The sequence below is a fragment of the Desmodus rotundus genome, chromosome 10 (assembly GCF_022682495.2).
Source record: "Desmodus rotundus isolate HL8 chromosome 10, HLdesRot8A.1, whole genome shotgun sequence".
Lineage (NCBI taxonomy): Eukaryota > Metazoa > Chordata > Mammalia > Chiroptera > Phyllostomidae > Desmodus > Desmodus rotundus.
In genome coordinates this window covers 71,302,569-71,322,941 of record NC_071396.1, presented here as the reverse complement: position 1 = coordinate 71,322,941, position 20,373 = coordinate 71,302,569, and the positions used below count along the sequence as shown (strand labels likewise).

At 43.4% G+C, this 20,373-nt stretch overlaps 1 protein-coding gene across 9 annotated transcripts in view; it reads right to left on the bottom strand.

Moving 5' to 3' along the window:
* Positions 1–2,096: 2,096 nt before the first annotated feature.
* The window catches only part of DLGAP1 (DLG associated protein 1), an 828,057-nt gene continuing 809,780 nt past the window's right edge, over positions 2,097–20,373 (bottom strand). For 3 of the 9 annotated variants that reach the window (XM_024580349.3, XM_053912686.1, XM_053912687.1), the window contains 3 exons: positions 9,507–9,598; positions 5,126–5,278; positions 2,120–2,329 (listed from right to left, as the gene is read on the bottom strand). In XM_024580349.3, coding sequence (XP_024436117.2) covers positions 2,120–2,329; positions 5,126–5,278; positions 9,507–9,598 — 455 coding nt within the window. Of the gene's footprint in view, positions 2,330–4,776; positions 5,279–9,506; positions 9,599–20,373 lie in introns of those variants that run through there. The other 6 variants (XM_053912688.1, XM_053912689.1, XM_053912690.1 and 3 more) reach the window with 3 other exon arrangements.

Sequence of the window (20,373 nt, the reverse complement as noted above, 5' to 3'; positions counted from 1 at the left end):
TGTAGTTGGGAACATGGGTCTTCAAATGGATTTCGCTTCCTTCGTGCTAATTTGTGAGTTCCAAGTCATTTGCAAGATTGAATGTGACCATAGGCTACCCAAGGTGGCAGTTGGCCTTACTTGATGCAAATTTTGTGTGACCTTCCAATGCAGTTACAAAGTAAAGATGTATTCTGATTAAAACCAGCAAATACTTGAAGCTCAATATCTCTGTATGTTCCAATTTTACAAAGCACTCAAGATGCTTTGTTCACCCTAGTTAAAAGTTTGTTTTTTAGTAAGTTAGTAGCCCTTTTCTTGTAAACCACAGCAGTAAACATTTGTGCCCTGTTTATAAAGATTGCTCAAAGCATCAGTGGCTCTGAGAGGTAGCAAATTCTCTAGTGGTTTTAGAATATGTCCATGAAAATAGTTGTTGCCAGAACCCATCACCTCTCAATTTCATAAATAAAATTAAATTAGCACCTGGCTATGCGAGTATATTTTTTTGAAAAAGCTTCTCTGGTGCAAGCATATTTGATGTATGTTTTTAAGTCTTTCGTTTTTCAATGGTAATTTCTAATACTTCTGGGTGGGAGCTGGACACAAAATGCCAGTGATACTTTAAGATCATCACATTCTAAATGTTTAAACTGCTACGAGTAAGGGCATTTAAAGATAACTTCAGCTGGACGCCAAGTGCATACTGCCCATCAGCATGACTAAAAATGTAAATCCACATTCTCTGCCAAAAGCCTGGGTTTCTTTCACTGTTTGTGAGTCGTGACTTTTCCCCTCTCCTGTGGTTGCGGAACCTTGTAAGCCAAATTTCTCTCACTAACTGGGACTTCAAGATGAGGGGCAGGTGTTTGGAATGAGGCATGTCTCTTGGGGTAGAAAATTGATTTTATCGGGTTGACATAGGACAAAATCCTTATCCTGCTGGATGACAGGACTCTGCAAGAGCCAGAGGAGAGGAAAGGAGGAAATATGGCTGCCATGGGAACTAACCGTTTAAAAGGGGTGGATGTGGAGCATTCAAAGGGGTGACAGGAAAATCCACTCGTCTCTGAGAACAGCCTGGCTGCCATTTACAGCACTTCATAAGCAGATGGGTACGCACACACGTGTATTAGGTAGGCTCCCCAGGATGGACACTAACAAATTAATAGAACCAACCAACAGTTTCCCCTTTAAGACCCCACCACAACAAGATAATATACACAACACAATAAAAGTTGATAAAACACTTCAGGTCTAAAGTTTCTTAATAATAGAACAAAAAATAAATCCCTTATGTAGTATCTTAAACTCTCAGTGCTTCCTTTGCCTTGCCTTTCTTCATTTTATTGCCTTTCAGAATAGATTAATTTCCCTGAAAGATCGAATTTACAATCTTCTGCTGATTGAAACATTTGAAGCAGTGACTGATGAAGTACCAGTGAGGCAGGTTGTGCAGCTGTGAGTGGTGCAGGTAACCCCAGCACCTGCAGATTTTGCTTCTCCCTTTCCCACTACACATCCAGGTCCTCCACCCCCAGCCCAGCTCGGTCCTCCCCGGGTTTGTCACTCATTGATTCCGGTGAGATGGTGTGATTTCTGAGGTTGGAAATAAAGTGCTCCATCTGCTTTGCAAAATAATAACCGTTTAGGGGAAATACAGGGAATGGGAGCCCTAGTTTCTTTCACGTGGAAGACGGTTAAGTCCCAAAGGATCACCCTGTGATACTGGATTTCTGAAATACCCTATGGTTTTATATTGCTGAGCTCTAGGGACAGACTAACTTGAGAGAACTGAGGATGGTGAGTGACTTAAAGGGGCTATTTCTACACAGGTGGGCTTAGTTTTGCCGAGAACAGAAAGGGTTGGCTATCCGATGAGGCAGGGTGACGCGTCAATACAGGTGGCTAAGCTCGGTGGAGAACGTGGGCAAACCGGTTTGGGCAGAGGGGTGAGCGGGGGACGGCTTCTGCAAGATGAACAACTACACGCGACAGTGGAAGTCACTGGGCTCGGAGACAGACGGGCTCGGAGCGCGCAGAGGGGAGGGCGGAGCAGGAGGGGAGGACAGACACAGGGTCCCGACGCCGCGGGACGAGCGCTGAGCGGCCCGGCCCGGCCCGGCCCGGCCCGGACGCCTCAGAGCCGGGTCTGCGCCTCGGGGATGTAGATCTCGATGCTCTCGGCGCTCTCGGTGGCCGAGTTCTGGCGGACTGACGCGGCGCGCTTGGCTGCCATCAGGCGCTTGCGGGCCTCCTGGCGCTGCGAGCTCTCCAGCGAGCGCTCCCGGATCAGCGGCGCGGGGCCCTTCGCCGGCTTCTTTGGCACTGGAGGAGGGGCCCTTCTCTCCTGATCAAAGCAGAAGGTTCAGGACATTACACAGCTTCTCAGGACAAGCTTGGGAAAAACTGGGATAGGTCAGTAGTTAGAACACACTTTTTTAAAACCTACGGATGGTTGGTCCTGATCTGCACATTGCATATATATTTTTCTTTATTATTCTGGCTTGGGTATTCAAAAGATGCAGAAAAAAATATATACCGGTAAGCTTAAGGCCAAGAGTAGGCTGGATTGCAGAACTAGGTCTCTCCAATGAAAGGCTGTGGGTATTTAAAATGCCCCCTGCTGAGAGGCTGCAGCTCCCAGCACATTTAGTGTGGTTCTCTCTGGAGGCTCCAGACTCTTCCGGGTGCTAGAGATGGGAAAAGGTTGCAGCGGCAGCAGCAGCACCTTAGCATCTGCATCCCCTCTAAGGAGGCAAGGCAGCTGGTGCGAGCTGGGTTCAGAGTTTAAAACCATCACCGCCCTCTCTCCAGGCCCACCCAAACCTAAATAGCCAAATGAGGAAGAAGAGATGATAAGACTGTGTTCTTTAGCTTTGTAGATCCCACAGTGAGTTACACCCCTTTGCACACCACAGACAAACTCACAGTGATATACGTTCTAGTGTCATCCTGGAGGGAAGACCCTGGAAATTCCTACACTCTGGCTTGGAATCAGTTCCAACATGGCTCCTAAAACACCCAGCTGGGATGTCACTCAGGGACCTCAGAATGACTGTGGCCCAGAAGGCTATTCCCATCACAGGGACAGACGCTGTGCCATGGAAACTTGTCCCAGGACTGAAACAGTTCATCTGCTTTAGCAACAGCAAACTATAAAACAGTTAAATGTGTTTGAATGCCATCGAGAAAACAAAAGTCATTCATGACTTAGGTAGAAAAGAAAAATGCAGCGGGAGAGAAGGAAATCTAGAATACAAAGGATTTTTACAAAAAGGATGATTAACTGGCAGGCTGCGAAAAGGTCTCCGTGAATGCTTTTGTGTTTAATAAAACTCCCCCTGTCCTCATAAAGAGATGTGAAATGTGAAATGTCTCATAAATGTGAAAAGTGTTTTTTAAAAAGCATGGATTCTAAGATTCTTCAAAGGGCACCCCTTGTGCCTTCACACTCGGCGCTCATCTCATCGCAGCAGTTCCCCTGGCTGATGTGGGAGAAGTGCCTACTTAAACTCATCACACTGGGGCTGCTGCCCGCGGGCAGTCTGAGGGAGAGCCTGTGTGGCCCAGAGGACAGCAAAAGGGAGCACAGTGTGCAAACAGTGTCCGGCCAACTCTGATTGTGCTCGTTCATTTTTTCCCCCTAAAGTTCATGGGGTGATGAAAAGCTCTAATCATAGACAAAGTGTATAATGATTTAGGGATCAAATGAACTAACGATTTACTGTGTGAATGCCCAAGGGTTAGCATCATTTCTTTTGGACATTTTAAATCTTCATTGTTGGGTAACTTGGTGGATATTTTTGAAAGTATGAATATTGATCAAGTTCAGCCACATTTTCCTATCCTCGTACACTTTGTTTTCTTAACAATAACTTTTTAAAAATCAATAAATGGAAGATTAGTTGGTTCAGCTCCAGAAAGTAAATTGTCGGTATGTGTGTACATCTGTAGTGTTTTCGTAAAATAAGACCAATTCAGAAGTTTATCTAGCAGACAATTTTAAACACGGATTTAAAAAAGAAAACTAGATTAAGTGCAAATGTTTGGCTTCCTAGGTGAGAGGCCACACATACATGTATCAATGGTACTTTGATGCTTACCTCTACGACCCCCAGGGCGATGGTGACAGAGGAAATGAGGGGTAACGATGACAGCATTGCTTTCCTGTCTACCATGCGCTGTCCCGTGGGACTGGATTTCTCGTGGGAATCCCCTGACCCCAAGAACCCTGGTATTATGATGGGCAGCAACAGAATGGATTGGATGGCTATTAGCTCTGTGATAGGTGAGGAGATCTGAAAAGGGCAGGGCCACCAGTGCTTCAGGGTCATAGCCATTCGTAATTTTTATAGTTGAATCTCTTAGAACTACTTGACCTTAGGCCATAGGAAAACAAAGTGGTAAAAAGTCGTGCATGACAGCCCCGCCTAGGGAGGTGGGCAATGTGTATCTGTGTAAGCCTGGTGGAATCACCATAATCAAATGTGAAAATTGCAGTTCATTAATTAAAGCAAAAAATATTTGAGTCTTTATTTCTAAACTGTAGCATGAGGAACCCAATGAGCAATATTCCCCAAGGCAAATCAACCAAAAGTAAAACTTCCTTAAAGAGAAAAAATCCCAACATTTTTGATCAATGTGAAACTGATGATGTGTCTATTTTTAGACTTGACCAACAGTGGTTTCTTTATTACTCTATTTATAAAATGATTATCAAAGTCGATTAGTTTTCAGGGCTTCCTATTTTTCTCAGCAACACATCCTAGGGGTAAGGAAGTTGAACTCTTGCTCTATGTAATCATGCACTGAAGATGTCATTTATTTTAGTTTAAAAAGCAAAATGGAGGCAGTTGCTTCCAGTGACTAAAATGGTTTAACTTAACGTTTAATTAACAAAAAAAAGCCACATTCCCATTTTCCAATTCACAAAGACAGACTTTTCTTTAAAAATATGCCTGAAACATATTACAGATAATATCCCAAGTGATTACTATGTAAACATTGTCATTACAATGAAATTAATATGATATCAGCTCCATTTCACATTGTAAACAGCAAGACTGAATGCAGAAGCCTATTTAGACTGTCCAGTGTTTGTGCAGGTTTTTAAATGAACCATACAAAATCTACATTGTTCTACCTTCTTGTCAAGAGGATCCATCTGTTTCCAATTATTGGCCTTTAACTGATGAAGTTCATCAAATTTCATACTAATATTTTCTATGGACAACTGCAGCATGTCCCAGAACCCCGCCAAATCCTGGGAGGTGGGCCTTGGATGAGCATTAGGGTTCTGTACAAGAGAAAGAAGAATATGTGTGCTTTAGCGGTGATTCATAACAATAAGCACAGGACAAAGCGACATTTTCAAATATTTCAAATAACAAGGAGGATGAGTTCTTTTTGCTTTTCAGACAGGAGATAAAAGTGGTAATGTTTTTGTAATTTATAAATGGTAATTTTATTTAAAAATTAATGTATGTATTTTCAGCTTTGCCGAAGTATAGCTGACAAATAATAATCATAAGACATTCAAAGTATTCAGTATGATAATTTGACATATACTATGAAAGAATTCCTTCTAAGTTAATTAACACATCCATTACTTCACATATTTACCTTTTAAAAATATTTCTGGTGAGAACATTAAATTCTACTCTCTTAGCAAATTTCAGTTACACAGTACAGTGCTATCAACTGTAATCAACATGCTACACATTAGAGCCTCAGACCGCGTTCATCTCCTAACTGCAAGTTCGTACCCTTTTACCAGCTTCTCCCTATTTCTTTCACCCCTCAGCCCCTAGCAACTGCTTTTCCCCTTCTGTTTCTATGAACTCGACATGTTTTTAGCGTCCACTACACATGGTGATTTATACACACATCCATTTGAGACAGTAATTCTGAAAGGCCGAGGTTGTAGAACTCTTGTAGTACAACATCTGTCAGTACGGTATGGGAGGAGAAGAAATGTTTGAAAACCCAGAATGCCCGATCTACCACAAGATGCATATCAATGTGCCACACTTAAATGAAACTACCATCTTTGAAAAAAAGTATATTAGAGTCAGTATTTGACTACCTGTTACCCAACTTATTTAGACAACAGATATGAAATCTAAACATATGATTTGTTTTAATACTAAGGTTAAGTGAAATGCTAGGGTAAACGGATGATGAGTAATAAAGTAACTGAATGTTCAAAGTAATACATGTTTAACAATTAAGCTGTTACCAATATAGGAAGTCATTTTATCATATGAATACTTTGGCAAAATCCTTTGGAAATGAATTAGTTCAAAATTGACCATAATATAATATAGCAAATGTGAGAACACATATCTGTACATACACATAGAGACTATAGTGAACCATTTGCTAGATTTTATTAAACATTCTTTGTTATTTAAGGATTGACTTTCTTTGTCTCCATCTGCACATCCCTGACAAGAATTAGAAAGTACAAACCACAAATTAATATGCCCTAAGACAGAAAAAGCATAACTAAGGGACTGAAGGTGTCAGGTTCATTGTTAATCACTAACTGTATTAGTAGCTAAAGCATTCATGGTCAGATTGGTGGGAGCTTCCGCATGTCAGAGGTTTACAGCTGGGGTCCATTTAGGTCTGTTGGTTACCTCTAAGTATTCTGGGCGATTGGATAGGCCGTGAAACCTCATGCCATAAAATAACTTGAGGCCAGTTTGTATTTTTAAAACCAAACACTATAAAAATGGTATCAGGATTTTAGAAAGTGTATGGTCGGTTATCAATCATAGATTGGAGAGAAGTTTTTAGCCCTTTGAATAAACAAGCATTATTGGTCTATATTGAAAATAAGGATGTTTTTATAAACTTATAGTTCTAAAACTCCCCATAGTTTTGAAATTTACTGGAAGAAGTAAATTCTAAAGTTTGTGTTTGGTTCATTATTAAATCTATGCTAATGACACTTGAATTAGTGAGAGAGTTTCTCTGTAGCATTTTGATTTAGCAAACTAAACAAAAGTTTTCTTAATATCTAGGTTCAGAAAGGACGGATAATAGTTTTGACAAAGTACCTCTCAAATGGAGTTTTATGATCTCGCAATGTATTTCCTTATCTTACTGATAACTGAAAACTAAATTGCTTATATTCTGGAGTCACTGGAGCCTTTTAGGTCACAAGCTCTAATGGCTAAATTGTTTCAGTGCACTAATGCATGAAATGACTGGCAAAGAGTTATTTTAACTCTGTATAATGGGCAATTTGTTCCCTCATATCATGAAGGGGATAGATGAGGAAGCAGAGAGAAAGAGCTTAGGCACTCAGCCAGTCTCTTAATCAGTGGGTCATGTGACACCCCACGCACAAGAAGAAGTTGTAGCAGTAGCCTTAGTCCAAACCAGGCCACTTAGAGGTCAGAGGTGGTGAAGAGTGTGAAAAGATGAGGAGGGCTGGACTCCTCGGTTTAGTTTTGTTGGGAAAAGTAACTCTCAGCAATTCATTCTGTGCTTGAGAGTCTAGTCTGAGATAATGTACGGGTACTCAAGTGTTCCCCTCCTCGGAGTAAGAACTCAAGAAAGGAGAGCTGGGTCTGGTTGTGACCAATCTTAGTGCCATCTTTAAGCAGCTTTGTAGACCTAAACAATGCCACCAGCAGGCCACCGGGCTTTCTGCTGAGGAGGAGGTAGAGTTAATTGATCAACCCCAGGCCCCTACACGAGGGTGAGGAGTGCAACTCAGCTTCTGGGGGAGTAAGTAGAGTGGGGGAGTGGGTAGTGGATTTACAGGGATCGAGGTCAAAGAGACTGAGACTTGAATCTTGGTTCAGCCTCTGACCATGAGGCCCTGATCAAGTTACTTAGCCTTTCCATGCCCATTTTCCTCAGTGGTAAAACCATCATAAAAATAGTGTCATAATCTGCTCCATAAGGTCTACAAGTGGGCTCTTGCCCTGCCCTCCGTGGCACAGTTTGACCAGCCATCAGGGGCCCCTGGCCCCCAGTGTAGTTCCACTTCCAGTTGCCTCTAATAATGTTTCTCACATTTGCCATCTACGTTCCTCTAGTGGCCAAGGAATGCGAGCCCACCAGGAATAAGGAACAATCAAAAGATAGCTGTAACAAGATAAACCTTTCCTAGAAGTCTGCAAAGTTCTTCAAACATTCTGTCTGTGATGTCATCTTTAAAATCTGCATAATGTTTATATTCTACTTCATACCATACCTGCCCGTTACCTAGTTCTTTTACAAGGCATGCCCTGTGCCCTGTACTGTGTACATAGCGGGCTCCAGGTATATCTGGCAGCCAGTTTGAGAAGTTTGGTTTTACATGAGTACAGTATGACTTTCTTATATTTAAAGACTAAGCATCACACTAATTAAGATCTGTGACACATTACCAAGTTTATGAATTAGCGGGAATTATGTACCTGGCACGAAGTGCCGCTCAATAAAATATTTGTTGTATTCACTTATCAATATGTTTACTAATACATATTATCTCATAATCCAGAATACAATTTCTGAGGTGAAGGAAGGATTAAGTAATTTTTGCTAAGAGCGGGTGGTGGTGGTAGGAGGGAAGGGTTAGCCCCAAAGGGAGACTTCCAAAAGGAAAGCCTGGTGAAGAGGGATGGAGAGTACTAATTTTTGCATGCTTTTTATTTTTTCTTCGCTCAGTTCTGTCTAGATAAATCGCTTTCAGTATGTATTTGCCCTTGTTAACAAGGAGATATGGTTAAAACGCTGAAATCATAGTTTGGGTCAATTAGAGTGCATATAGGCATGTTTTTACTCTCAACAAGATAAAACAAGTTGCTTTTCATTATCTTTGTTTTGGATGCAGTTTGACCAACAATTGGCCAATAAAAGCTATTCTTGTGGAATGACACTTGTAGAGATAGTAGTAGTTTTTTTTCTTAAAGGTAAATGTGACTGAGGAAGCTCTTGCCCCTGTAGTTTGCAGTCAATTTTTATGAGGCTGTCGGTACTGGTGCTTGTGTCAATGTTTTACTTCATTTTGCTTTTGTGTGTCCAAGAAGGACCCATTTGTCTCAGGGAGATAAAATCTACACTTTGTGAAGCTCTCCCTCTCTGGCCCTTGAATTAAAACAGAGAACTCCGATTAGGATATACAACCTGATGGCTATTTCAGAAAGAAAACCATCATCCAAAATGATTTTCCATAATACAATTTTTGAACTAGCAGGGTGCTCCCTATTTTGGTAAGAATAATGAAATCAGAGATGGCATGTGAAAGCCAGGAAAATGGAAATTTTTTAGTTACCATAAGCAGGAAATGGAGTTTCAACCTGATTGGGTTTTTTTCTTCTAAGATTATTTAAGTATGAAATAAGTATTTTTAATTTTAAGAAATGCAGGAAATAAGATGCATCAGAAAACTCTGTTCCAGGTGAGAGAGTCCAATGGCCTTGACTCGGTTCAAAATCAGTTGCACTCTAGCTGGGCCAGTCTGGACGACACGTTCTTCTCACGGTCCTAGCAGGGAAATGGTAGTGAGGGGGAATGTTACCTACCAGATTTTCTTCACACAGTTCTCTGAACTGGTAGAATTTCTGGGCCATGAGAAGTTGGGCACTGCCCACTGCAGTTCGGATTTTCCCTAGAACTGAAAAGAGCAAACATTCAAGAGGTTTACACATTATGTCTCACTGCTGAGATGTAGTCTGGTAAAGCAAAGAGGAAGTTACGCTGAAACAACTCAGGGAAACAGCACACACAGTGCACAAACACATGCGCACAGCCCCACGACGGTCGTTATTCTGCTGGTCCAGGCAACAGAGGCTCCCAGGTTCCAGTACAAAATCAGCTGGGAAAAACTAACCGCATGCTCATCATGCATATTTCTCAGGGATCGCGGAGTTTTCCACCACAGCACTGGATGTCACCAAGGGAAGAGGCAAACGGTTTTCTTTCTTTTACTGCAAGTGTTTATCCATATGGTTATGGATTTATTTGTGTCAGCAATCATGGTCTGCTAGTTTATTTTTCTAACCCAAATCCAAACACAAGAAAAGCCATCCTGTCTTGGAGGGGGACCTCTTGGAACTCACCATGTCCCATCCATAGCCTTCATAATTTTTCCGGAGCTCAGCCACGGGTACTGTCAGGAAAGAGCCATGGCCAGTTGAAACACTTTCTAAGGAGTGAACATTTTCAGCCTGTTGCCTAGGGAACGCCAGCACCGTCCCAGCTTTTCCACTCCACAGCTCAATGTTATTGTTAATATAGGTTTAATTCCCTATGCACTGTGCTGAAAATCTTCCCCTTTGCAAGCTACTTCTTGCCTTCTGTGCTGTCTAAGGCTAGAACCTTTCAACTGATGGGCGTGCTGAGACGGGGCGGAGCGCTCTGCCCGGAGCTGTTCTCAGGTCTGCATTGTCCCAACGTCTCTCCCTCCAGCTGGTGGGGGACCAGGGCACAGCTGCACTGCTGGAGCCCTGCCACCAGGCAGTTCTCAACTTGCCCTCCCTGCTGGGAAGGAAGCAGAGAAGGCACCCTGCTTGCCCTTTCCCGGCCCACAGAGAAAACCAGAGGGGGAGACTCCTCCAAGTGCACTTGTCCTGCTTTGAAATCTTCAGGGGGAGGCAGACTACAGGACTGAAGCAATGGTTTTGCTGTTGTTCTATTGTGAATTTGCAGAGCCTGAGACACAGAGTGAAATCAGGTCTCCCTTTCTTGACCTCATTCCCCACAAAGACTGAGGAGAAGAAAAGAGAAGAAAAAGAAACTTCATTTGGGCCCAGGGGTTTCTAGAAATTTGCTTCTCTGTTTAAAACTGCCAGGCTAGCTAATGGTTTATGATGCACATTACGCCCAGGCATTGCTCTAATACTTCAGCATTCCTTCATGCATAACTCAGGCAATTATGAGCCCTCCAGTATGTCACCAGTCACACCAAACAGCTCAAGTGCAGAAATTTGCCTATGCAGTGACAGCAAGGCATCCCCTTGACAGCTGTCTGGTGGCCATTACTCAGGGAGAAGTTTTTACTTCTTTTCAATCTATTTAAAATCTTTTGAGATGGTTATCTCATTCCTCTTTTTTTTCTCTCCTCATGAGGGTGTCCTTGCATGAGGAGAGAAAAAAAAGAGAGGACACCCTTTCATTGCTTTTAGAGAGAATGGAAGGAAGAGAGAGAAACAATGGTGTGAGAGAGAAACCTCAATTGGCTGCCTCCTGTGAGTGGCTGGAGGGGGACTGAACCTGCCACTGTGGTGTGCACCCCAACAAGGAAGCCATCCCACAAGCTTTTGGTTATGGGAAGATGCTTCAACCAACTGAGCCACACCAGCCAGGGCCCATTCCTCTTTAACTGACCTATCAGTTTTTTGAGGCCTCCTCTCCCTTTCTTAACACAGAAGCAGAAGCGCCAGTGTATGAAGACACGGGGTACTACAGCAGTTAAGAATTGAGGCCCTGAGTGAGGCAAGCGTCCTGCTCCAACACCTGGACCAGCCACTGCCTGGACAGGTCACTTAATCTGTTTTCTCATATGTAAAATGGGGCTAATGGTACCTATTTTTAAAAATAATTATTTTATTGTTGTTTAATTACCGTTGTCTGCATTTTCCCCCAACCACTCCCCCACCACCCCAGCCAAACCCACTTCCTTCCCTTGCTTCCATCCTCCCCCTTGGTTTTGTCCATGATGTTAAGGTTAAAAATGGTAATTACGCAAATTGCTTAGGACAGTGTCTGATATATAGCAAGCACTCAATAAATGTATGTTATTATCTAGGACTAGGACATTACACTTCCTCTCTGGGTGTGCCAACTGTGAGCTCCATGCTTATTCTGCCCTGAAGAGAGAGGAAAAAACCCAAAGTCTGGGTTATTCAAAGGTTGCCTGGGACAGGCATGCACTTTGACGACCTGTCCCAGATCTGAGGCAGGTCTGAGGAGGCACTTCCTGAGGGAACATGTGGCTTTGGGCAAACTCTGAGGTTCCCGAATTACCTTGCTGAAGGGTAGGATTTTGACACCAGCAAATTTCAGAATGAATCCTGGGAGATTAGAACTAATACCTAAGTCTCCAATTTGCTGATGGGGATTGCTTAGTTCCTTGGAACTGTCACAGAAACTCGAACAATTCTGGTATACCTCAGACTTTGCGCTGAGGTCGTCTGTCGCAGCTGAATGCCTGCACTATACAACAGACGGCCACGGTAAGAGTAGCTGAGTAAGACAGGGAGCCTCAAGTGAGGAGAAAGCGCTGCTCGGAACGATCTTCCAGGAAACACCAACCATGTAGGCAGGCACTAACTTGGATTTCGTCTTAGGGAAAACAAGGAGCTTCTTTCTTCATTCAGCACGGTCTGGCGAGAACCCTAGATGTGGAGTGAAAATATCTGGGGTGGAGTTGTGGTCCTTCTGTTTCCCAGGTTTTTGCCATCACGTTCCTTCAGGGGAAATTCCTTACTGGCTCCAGGCTGATTTGCATTTCCAGCGTCCAAGTGATGGTCTTTCCTAGGCCCAGGGAAGGGAGATGACGATTTGCGTTGGGAGTGAAACCCTGAAACAGGAGGATGCGACACAAGCAGATGATAACTGCTACTTCTTTGTCCTCTGCACTTGCTTTTTTAGAATGAAAAATTCACTTTAATTTTTAGGGAAGAGAACTCTAACAGGGTTTGTTCTCTTTTGTTTGTCCATTAGACACTGACTTGGTATGTGAGGTAACTCTTTTCTCCTGGGGGTAAATTTCATATTTGTTACATAGGCTTTAAGGAAGTACAAAACTAATAAATAGTAAATGGTAAACACCAGTGGAAGTGAACAGTAGGGAAAAAAAACAAATGCTGGTAGAGAAATGAGATAAGGAAGAAAGAGGCATCTTAATGTCATTTAGAAACTACTCTAAAACAATCCATACCAACCTCAGCAGAATGCAAAGAAAATACTTTGGTCAGGGATGCTAGGAAAAGAAGTATAAAGGAGTACCAGGAAATGAGATGTATGGGTTTCAGCTGTAGGCTTTCCTGTGCATATAAAACAGCCCAATGTGGTATTAGAAAGTTCTAGAAGGGGCCTCGATATAGTGCATCTTTCCAGGGTTAGCCTTGCATCTCACTCTTTTACTGCAGTGTGGCACTAGTTAACTTCGCAGGGGCTGGCCTGGCCCACGAGGACATGGCCAAAAGAGCCAGAGGAGCCTGAAAGTGTAGGATTCTTTTCTTGTCTTTTCTCTCTCTGTCTCTCTGTCTGTCTCTCTCTCTAATGAAATAAAGCCCTACAGAAGAAGTACACTCCACTTGTGTCCCATTTGCCTCCCTCCCAGAGGGAGCCACTAGACTAGACAATGAACATTCCTGCCCCATTCCTGAGTTAATGAATGAAGGTTTTTCCCCTAGTCCTAGAAAGGTGACAGCTAAGGGCCTTCCCAAGTGTAAATGAGAGAGCGAGAGAGCGTTAGACAGGGGCAACCCCACTAGTACAGTTGAGAGCCCATGGCCTAAAGCAGCAGACCCTCTTAAAGCTAGATGGGGGTTCTCAGGCTGTGTCGATCCAGGAGGAGGAGGATGTGCTGCTGGGGCTCTGATTAGTTGGTTTCCTTCACACTCTGGTCCATACAGTCTTTCCAGATTGTTCAATCCAAATGTAGCTGGCAGTTTTTACCACCCAACTCATTTAGGGCACTTGACTGCATCTTCCAGAATAATGATCTTTGCTGTATCCCCAGGCATGGCAATCAACCATAATTTATACCATCTATCTGTGCAATATTTAATCCTACAACAGGCCTTGTTTTGCAGTGCCACTCTTTTTATGTAGATACGTGTGGTTCTCCCCAGGTGTTTTATTATCACCTTGATAGTGAATTTTTAGATCACTTTCTGCCTTTCGTTTTCTCCCAGCTCCTTGGTTAGGCCGTCCCTCAGTGGAAGTACAAAACAGCAGCCATAAACACTGGTGAACTAAATTCCTTCTATTTAAAAAGCAGGCACTTCTTTATTAACTCTCCTATTTATAATTCTAGAAATCTTTCATCCCCCATTAGATGGTTATGAGGGATCATAACACAGAGGACAGGCCTGGGCTAATTGGCCACATAAAGCCAGGAAGATTCTTGGAAGGCCATCACTGTTTGGCTTTTGCAAAACTTTGCCTATTTATCTTATCTATCTTGTATTTCAAAGCACTTTCCCATGCACATCTGGTTTGAGCCTCATAGGACATGATGAGGCAGGGAAGATGTCATCATTTCACTCGGAAAATTTGGGCCCAAACTGAAAGGTGCCTTCCCTGCTGCCCCATAGTCCTGGATCTCTGTCTTCTCACTCCTGGTCCAGTTGTGTTCTTTCCTCTCAACACTTATTGCAAATCGAGTCTGAATCTCCTGAAATGAAGCCACTTGATGGTGATTTCTTTCTTTTATCAACACTTTCTAGGCAGCACGAATGGATAGAAAGGGGATGGCTATACCAAGTCGAGGGGGGAATTTCAGTTCAGCAACCCAGTCCCTACAGGAGAGCAAAGCACATCTACGCTAAGTCAATGCTGCACAAAGAAATTTCAGTGGTGAGAAGAATAGAAGAACCAGGGAGGATCACTTGAAAGAGACGGGGGGTGTAAGGTTTGAATTTTGTTTTTTCTTTTAAAGATTATGCATGTAATAAGAAGCAGAGAAAGACTACTTGGGGCATGGGGGTCTTTTATGAAAACTGTGATTTAATATCTCTTGGCTAGCCCTGGCTGGTGTAGCTCAGTGGATTGAGTGCCGGACTGTGAACCAAAGGGTCATCTGTTCGATTCCCAGTCAGGGCACATGCCTGGGTTGCAGGCCAGGTCCCCAGTAGGGGGCACGCAAGGGGCAGCCACACATTGATATTTCTCTCCCTCTCTTTCTCCTTCCCTTCCCCCCTCTCTCTCTCTAAAAAAAAAAAAAATATATATATATATATATATATATATTTTAAAAAATGAAATAAAAAAAATCTCTTGGCTACATTCAGTAAAACCCCCAGACATTTAAAAGACAATGTACCTCCCCCCCCACCCCCCCACCCCCCCACCCCCGTCCCCCTTCCCCTGGGTAAAGGCACAGGGTGAAGGGAATGAACAGTTTCTTTTAACCCTGCAAGTGACTCCATAACAAAGCTGCACAGAGTTCAGTTTGCTGTGGTAGCAGAGTAAAACAAAACAAAACAAAACAAAACAAAACAAAAAACTGTTTCCTTTCAGGAAATGCCTGACTTTTTGCTGAGTCAAAAATCAGTATTTCAAATCCGTAGGCATAATTAATACGTGTATTCTTTACTATTCCAAGGGAAGTTAGGTCTCTTGAACTGGAAAGGCACAGGCACTGGTTTCTCTGACTGCTTCCAATTCTAATTACCCAACTCCATGATCACCAGGCCCTCACGTTAGGCCTCAGAAACACAGAAGGATAGACATATTTCTTATACCCCCAACACTGCTTCCCTGAAACCCGGACACTACATATGAATATGAAGGAACGACATGTCTGGTGTCTGTCCAGCAGTGAAGGTTACTTCAGGGGACACACTGATTGACCGCTTCCCGGGCCCTGCCACCTATATACCGTAATTCACCTAGTGTGCTCCTTTTCCAGGCTGTCTCTCTGTGTAATATACTGGAAAGAGCACAGGCTTTGGAGTCCGGAATGATCAGCCAAGCCACTTAAAAGCTGCTGACCTTGGGAGAGTTTTTCCTGTGTTGGCATGGCAGCCCTGCCAATCTAACACATTCCCCCGAATGCTGGACTCTCCAAAGGGTAGACTGCCTTTGTTCTCTCTCTGTCCTCAACTCCACTTGTCCCTCCAGGCCCTGCATCCTGGCTCCCTCTTTACCTTCCTTTCCTTCCTGGATCTCTCTGCATTTGACACAAAGGAAACTCAGCTTCCTTGGCTCCTATAACACACTCTGGTTCTGACACTGTCTTTCTTATTCTTTATCTTGCACTTTACCTTGTAAATGTTGAACATAAATTCAATCCTGAGCCCAATTCTCTTATTCCCCTTCAGTGATCTCACTTGTTCTCCTGGTTTTAACTATTCTATAAATACATTTAGTTCCTCATATTTGTAACTCCAGTGCTTACCAATCCCCCAAGCCTCAGAGTAGCACGTTTAAGCACCCACCCAACACCTCTTGTCTCTTCCCAACTCCCATGTTGATTACAATTAGGGCTACAAGACTGGGTCATCCCCTCCTCACCATTAATGTTCTCCTTCCCTTTCCAATCTTGGAGGTTTGGTTTTAGTAAGGGAACCGGAGGGCCCTCTTATCTCATAATTCTTACTCCTTCATGGTTCCCTATAACCCATGGGATAAGCGGAAAGTCCCTTTGATGGTTTGCAGGCAAGGCCCACCTCCTCTGCCCACTCTCTCAAATCCCCCAGGGTTCCCAAATCCAAAGCTGTATCCTCAGTGTCTTTGCTCAGGCCAAACACTAACCTGGGGATGCCTCCTGCCTTGGTGCCTACCCTATCCCCTCCACCTGTGCTCAGGTGTACATCCTCCAGAAAGCCCTATCTCCTTTCACCTCCCCCTCTGCAATGCTCCTCATATTCCCATGCATAACTCTGTCCTTTCCATTCCCACATGCTTCCCAGCATCTCCTAGTTATATGTCTGACTTTCTAACCAGATGACCAGCCCTTCAATGACATAGTCTGTGCCCACAGAACCCCTGGTATCCTGTTGAAGAACTAGGTTTCAAAATTAACTGACTCATCGACAAACTTTTTTTTTAAGTTTTTCTTTTTTAAAGATTTTATTTATTTATTTTCAGACAGAGGCGAGGGGAGAGAAACATCAATGTGTGGTTGCCTCTCGTGCGCCCCCTGCTGGGGTGGGGACCTGGTCTGCAACCCAGGCATGTTCCCCGACTGGGAATCAAACCAGTGACCTTTTGGTTTGCAGGTCAGTGTTCAGTCCACTGAGCCACACCAGCCAGGGCTCATCTACAAACTTTGATGTCAACCAGAAAAATAAATTAACTGCAATATTCTGGGCCTTAAGCATTCTGATTCTTTAAGATTTTACCATGTTTCACATCACTTTTCAAGTTATAATCTTGACATATTAATTAGCTAATATAGTCTGGGCTGGACTATTATTCCTCTTGGGTTTCTGTTTATAATATTATTTGTGCTGACTTAGGGTGGAAGAGCCAAGCCATTTGGGATAAGTTGAATGTGCTTGTGTGTGAATTAAACCTCCTTATCCTCAGGTTTTGACTTCTTGGTACTCACCAGGCTTTTTTTTTTTTCCCCCTTAATGTTGTAGACTTTGGGGCTGAAGGAGGGAAAAGGAATTTTTAAAAAGTGGGCCCACCCACTTGAAGTCCCATGGATTTATTAGACTGAATTTACGCGATTTCGAGTTGGGGTCACCCACGTGAAGACATTCCTATTTACAGGCGTGACCTCACGGGGAAGAATTTCCCCAACCAACTGGCCAGCTGCTGCTCAGTCGGAGTTGTGATCCCGGGCTGCCGTCAACAAAAGGTCCCCTAGAAAACATGGGCCTGCTTCATTCCTGCCGGACAGTGGCTGCTCTGCATTTAACAAGAGTGCTTTTATTTTATTTATTTATTGTTTAGCTTCAGCTTGGTGGCTAATGAACAAAGAATGAAATTCACAAGTAGAAATTATCCCATAGACCGAAACCGGGGCTTCCATAGGGTTAAAACATGGGGGAGGGATGCTGCAGCGGGGAATACTGATTGATTTGCTTATAAAGAGCAAGTTTTCAAAAACTTAGCTAATTTAACTTGTTCCCCCCAGTCCCTATTCCAGGAGTCATACTCATGAAAGATGGTTACGCTCCAGCCCATATTTCAGTTACATCAGCACTGAAATAGTAACTATAACATCGTATGCATCACATAGATAGATACAGTTTTTGAGCCTTTGCAAGTTGAAGGAAATGAAATTAGTTAACATTTCTGTTGGTAATATAGAAGAAAAACACTCAGCGCTGTGTTTGAAGCCCATTGTAGTTACATTCCCCAGAAAGAGTTATTATTAGAGAAAACAATTGGAGACCTTGCTCCAAGAGTCAGTCCCTCTCTGTAATCTCTGCCGCTCTGCAGTACAGGAGTGGCGGAACTTACTCCAGCGGGAAATAATGGGAACACCACTGGCCTAGGGAGCAGGAGAGCCGGTTCCGGGCCTGGTTCTGTCTTCAACTTGCTGTAACACTTCCCCTCTCCAGGCCTGAGCACTCTCCTCAGCCTGGAGACCACCCCCAGTGATTCACAAAACCACGCTCTGTAACGTTCTCCTGGCACCAATAGCTTCCTCGTTGTGCCCAGTACTATGCGAAACACAATGAACTGAGCATTCTAGGTTAAACATAAGTCCCATTACACAAGATTTGCTTTTCGTTACTTTCACTACTTCTGCAGTCACTAATTTCAGGTTGGCCAGGCTTTAAAAAAAAAAAAAAAGACTATATAATGTGTGTGCGGGGGTGGGCGTTGTTGGGGGAGAGATGGGGAAGGACCTTTTGAAGGCTACTTCAAAAGTAAGATGAGACTAAAACAGAAAGTAGCTAGGACACGCCCACTTCTCCCTGCTTAGAAATGCACAAGGGCTCGAGGCAGACGACTGGCAGAAATCATGAGCGCTGCTTTGCCTGCCACCCACTGTTTCACAGGCTGCAGAAACACGCCACAGGCGACACTGGGCAGAGTAAGCTGGTGATCACACCGATAGACGGTCACAATGATGACTGTGCACAGCTTCCGTAACTCAACCTGAAACCAGGCAAACCCCATTTCAGGTTTCATTACCAGCCCCATACTTGCTGCCAAGGCTCACAAGCCTTCTGGGGGACTCAAGGCCAAGTTTCACTAACTTGGATGCTATTACCAGGCAAAATTAAAGTGGAATTAATCTGCCTCCTACACACGCTCTAGGGTTATCAGTTTGGTTCAGATAGAGCCTGAAAATTCCACATATAAGTTGTCCACGATTCAGGAGGCAAAGATAGATTTCCAAGTACAATCAACTAGTATTCCATCTGAGGGCCACTGAAACCCGAGCCTGTGTTTTTCACCCGCACTGGTAGACAGCATTCCTAGTTAGAAGCATCCAGTTCCATCCGGTCATTTCATTCCCGGTCAGATAATACCAGACGTATCTATGTAACATACAAGCCACTGTCAAACAGCACTGAGCCATCTCCCCGAGACAGCTGTTTCACACAAGGGCTTCATTGTCTGACAAAAGCTCGTATCATTTTACTTCAAGTGCAGCAGGAACAAGCGTTCTGTCAGCTGCCATGGTTTGGAGGAAAACTCAGTCACTGCAGATTCTCATTATTTTCTTATCGAGCCAAAAACCTACTATCGACTGTTAGGCATGAGGGTTTAAAACAAGGACTAAAGTCCTTGCTCTGCTTTTATTTTATCAGGGAAAATAATAGCTCCACACACCCGAAGAATTTATACTTTTCAAAAGATAGCTTGGGGTTAACTACAAGGGTTTGTTTTCATTCTGCCCAGCGTGGTGCACATTTATCCAGTTTCAGGTAAACTGGGAAAGTGTTTTCCAGCCTGGGAATGCCAAGAGCCCAATGCCTAGGAAGCAGCTGTCAGGGTGAGGATAATGGCATCATAAAGTAATTGATAATTGAATAATTATGTAAAGTTGGATGGCGCCTTTCTTCGTCATCTTTCTAGGAGAGAAAGATGATTGCAACCACCCAAGCCCAAATCTGTACTTCCAATCCCCACTGAGCAAGTAGGTTCTATTCCTAACACCTCCTCTTGCTCCTTCTTTTCCACCATGGGCATCCTACATAGTTGGCCTTTGGACAGTGCAGAGGTTAGGAGCACCGACTTCTCATAGTTGAAAATCAGCAAATAACTTCTGACTCTCTCAAAACTTAAGTAGCCCCTTGGTATCTGTGGGGGTTGGTTCCAGGACCTAGCATATACCTAAATCTACAGATGTTCAAGTCCCCTAACATCAAATGGCTTAGATCAATGCACACAGTCAGCCCTCGGGGTCCACAGACTCTCAACTGTAGGTCGAAAACAGCACAGGTGCTCACTGAAAAGAAAGATCCTCATATAAGCAGACCCATGCAGTTCAAGGGTCAACTGTACTTTGAATTCAAGAAGACATTTAACAAAATACCTTACATTCTTATAAGCATAATGAATAACTGTGAACATGATGCTAGAACATACTTGTTCTACCAACCTCCAGCTGCTGCAGATATTTTATTTGAGAACGGGGGATTTTAGTTTTACTGCGGTAAAATATACCTAAGAGCTACCATTTTAATAATTTTTAAGTGTACAATTCAGGGAGACATCAAGTACATTCACCAAACATTTTAAAAGATTATAAAAGTGGGATAATTATGGTGGCTGACAAAATAAATTAGGTATGGTTAGAATTTT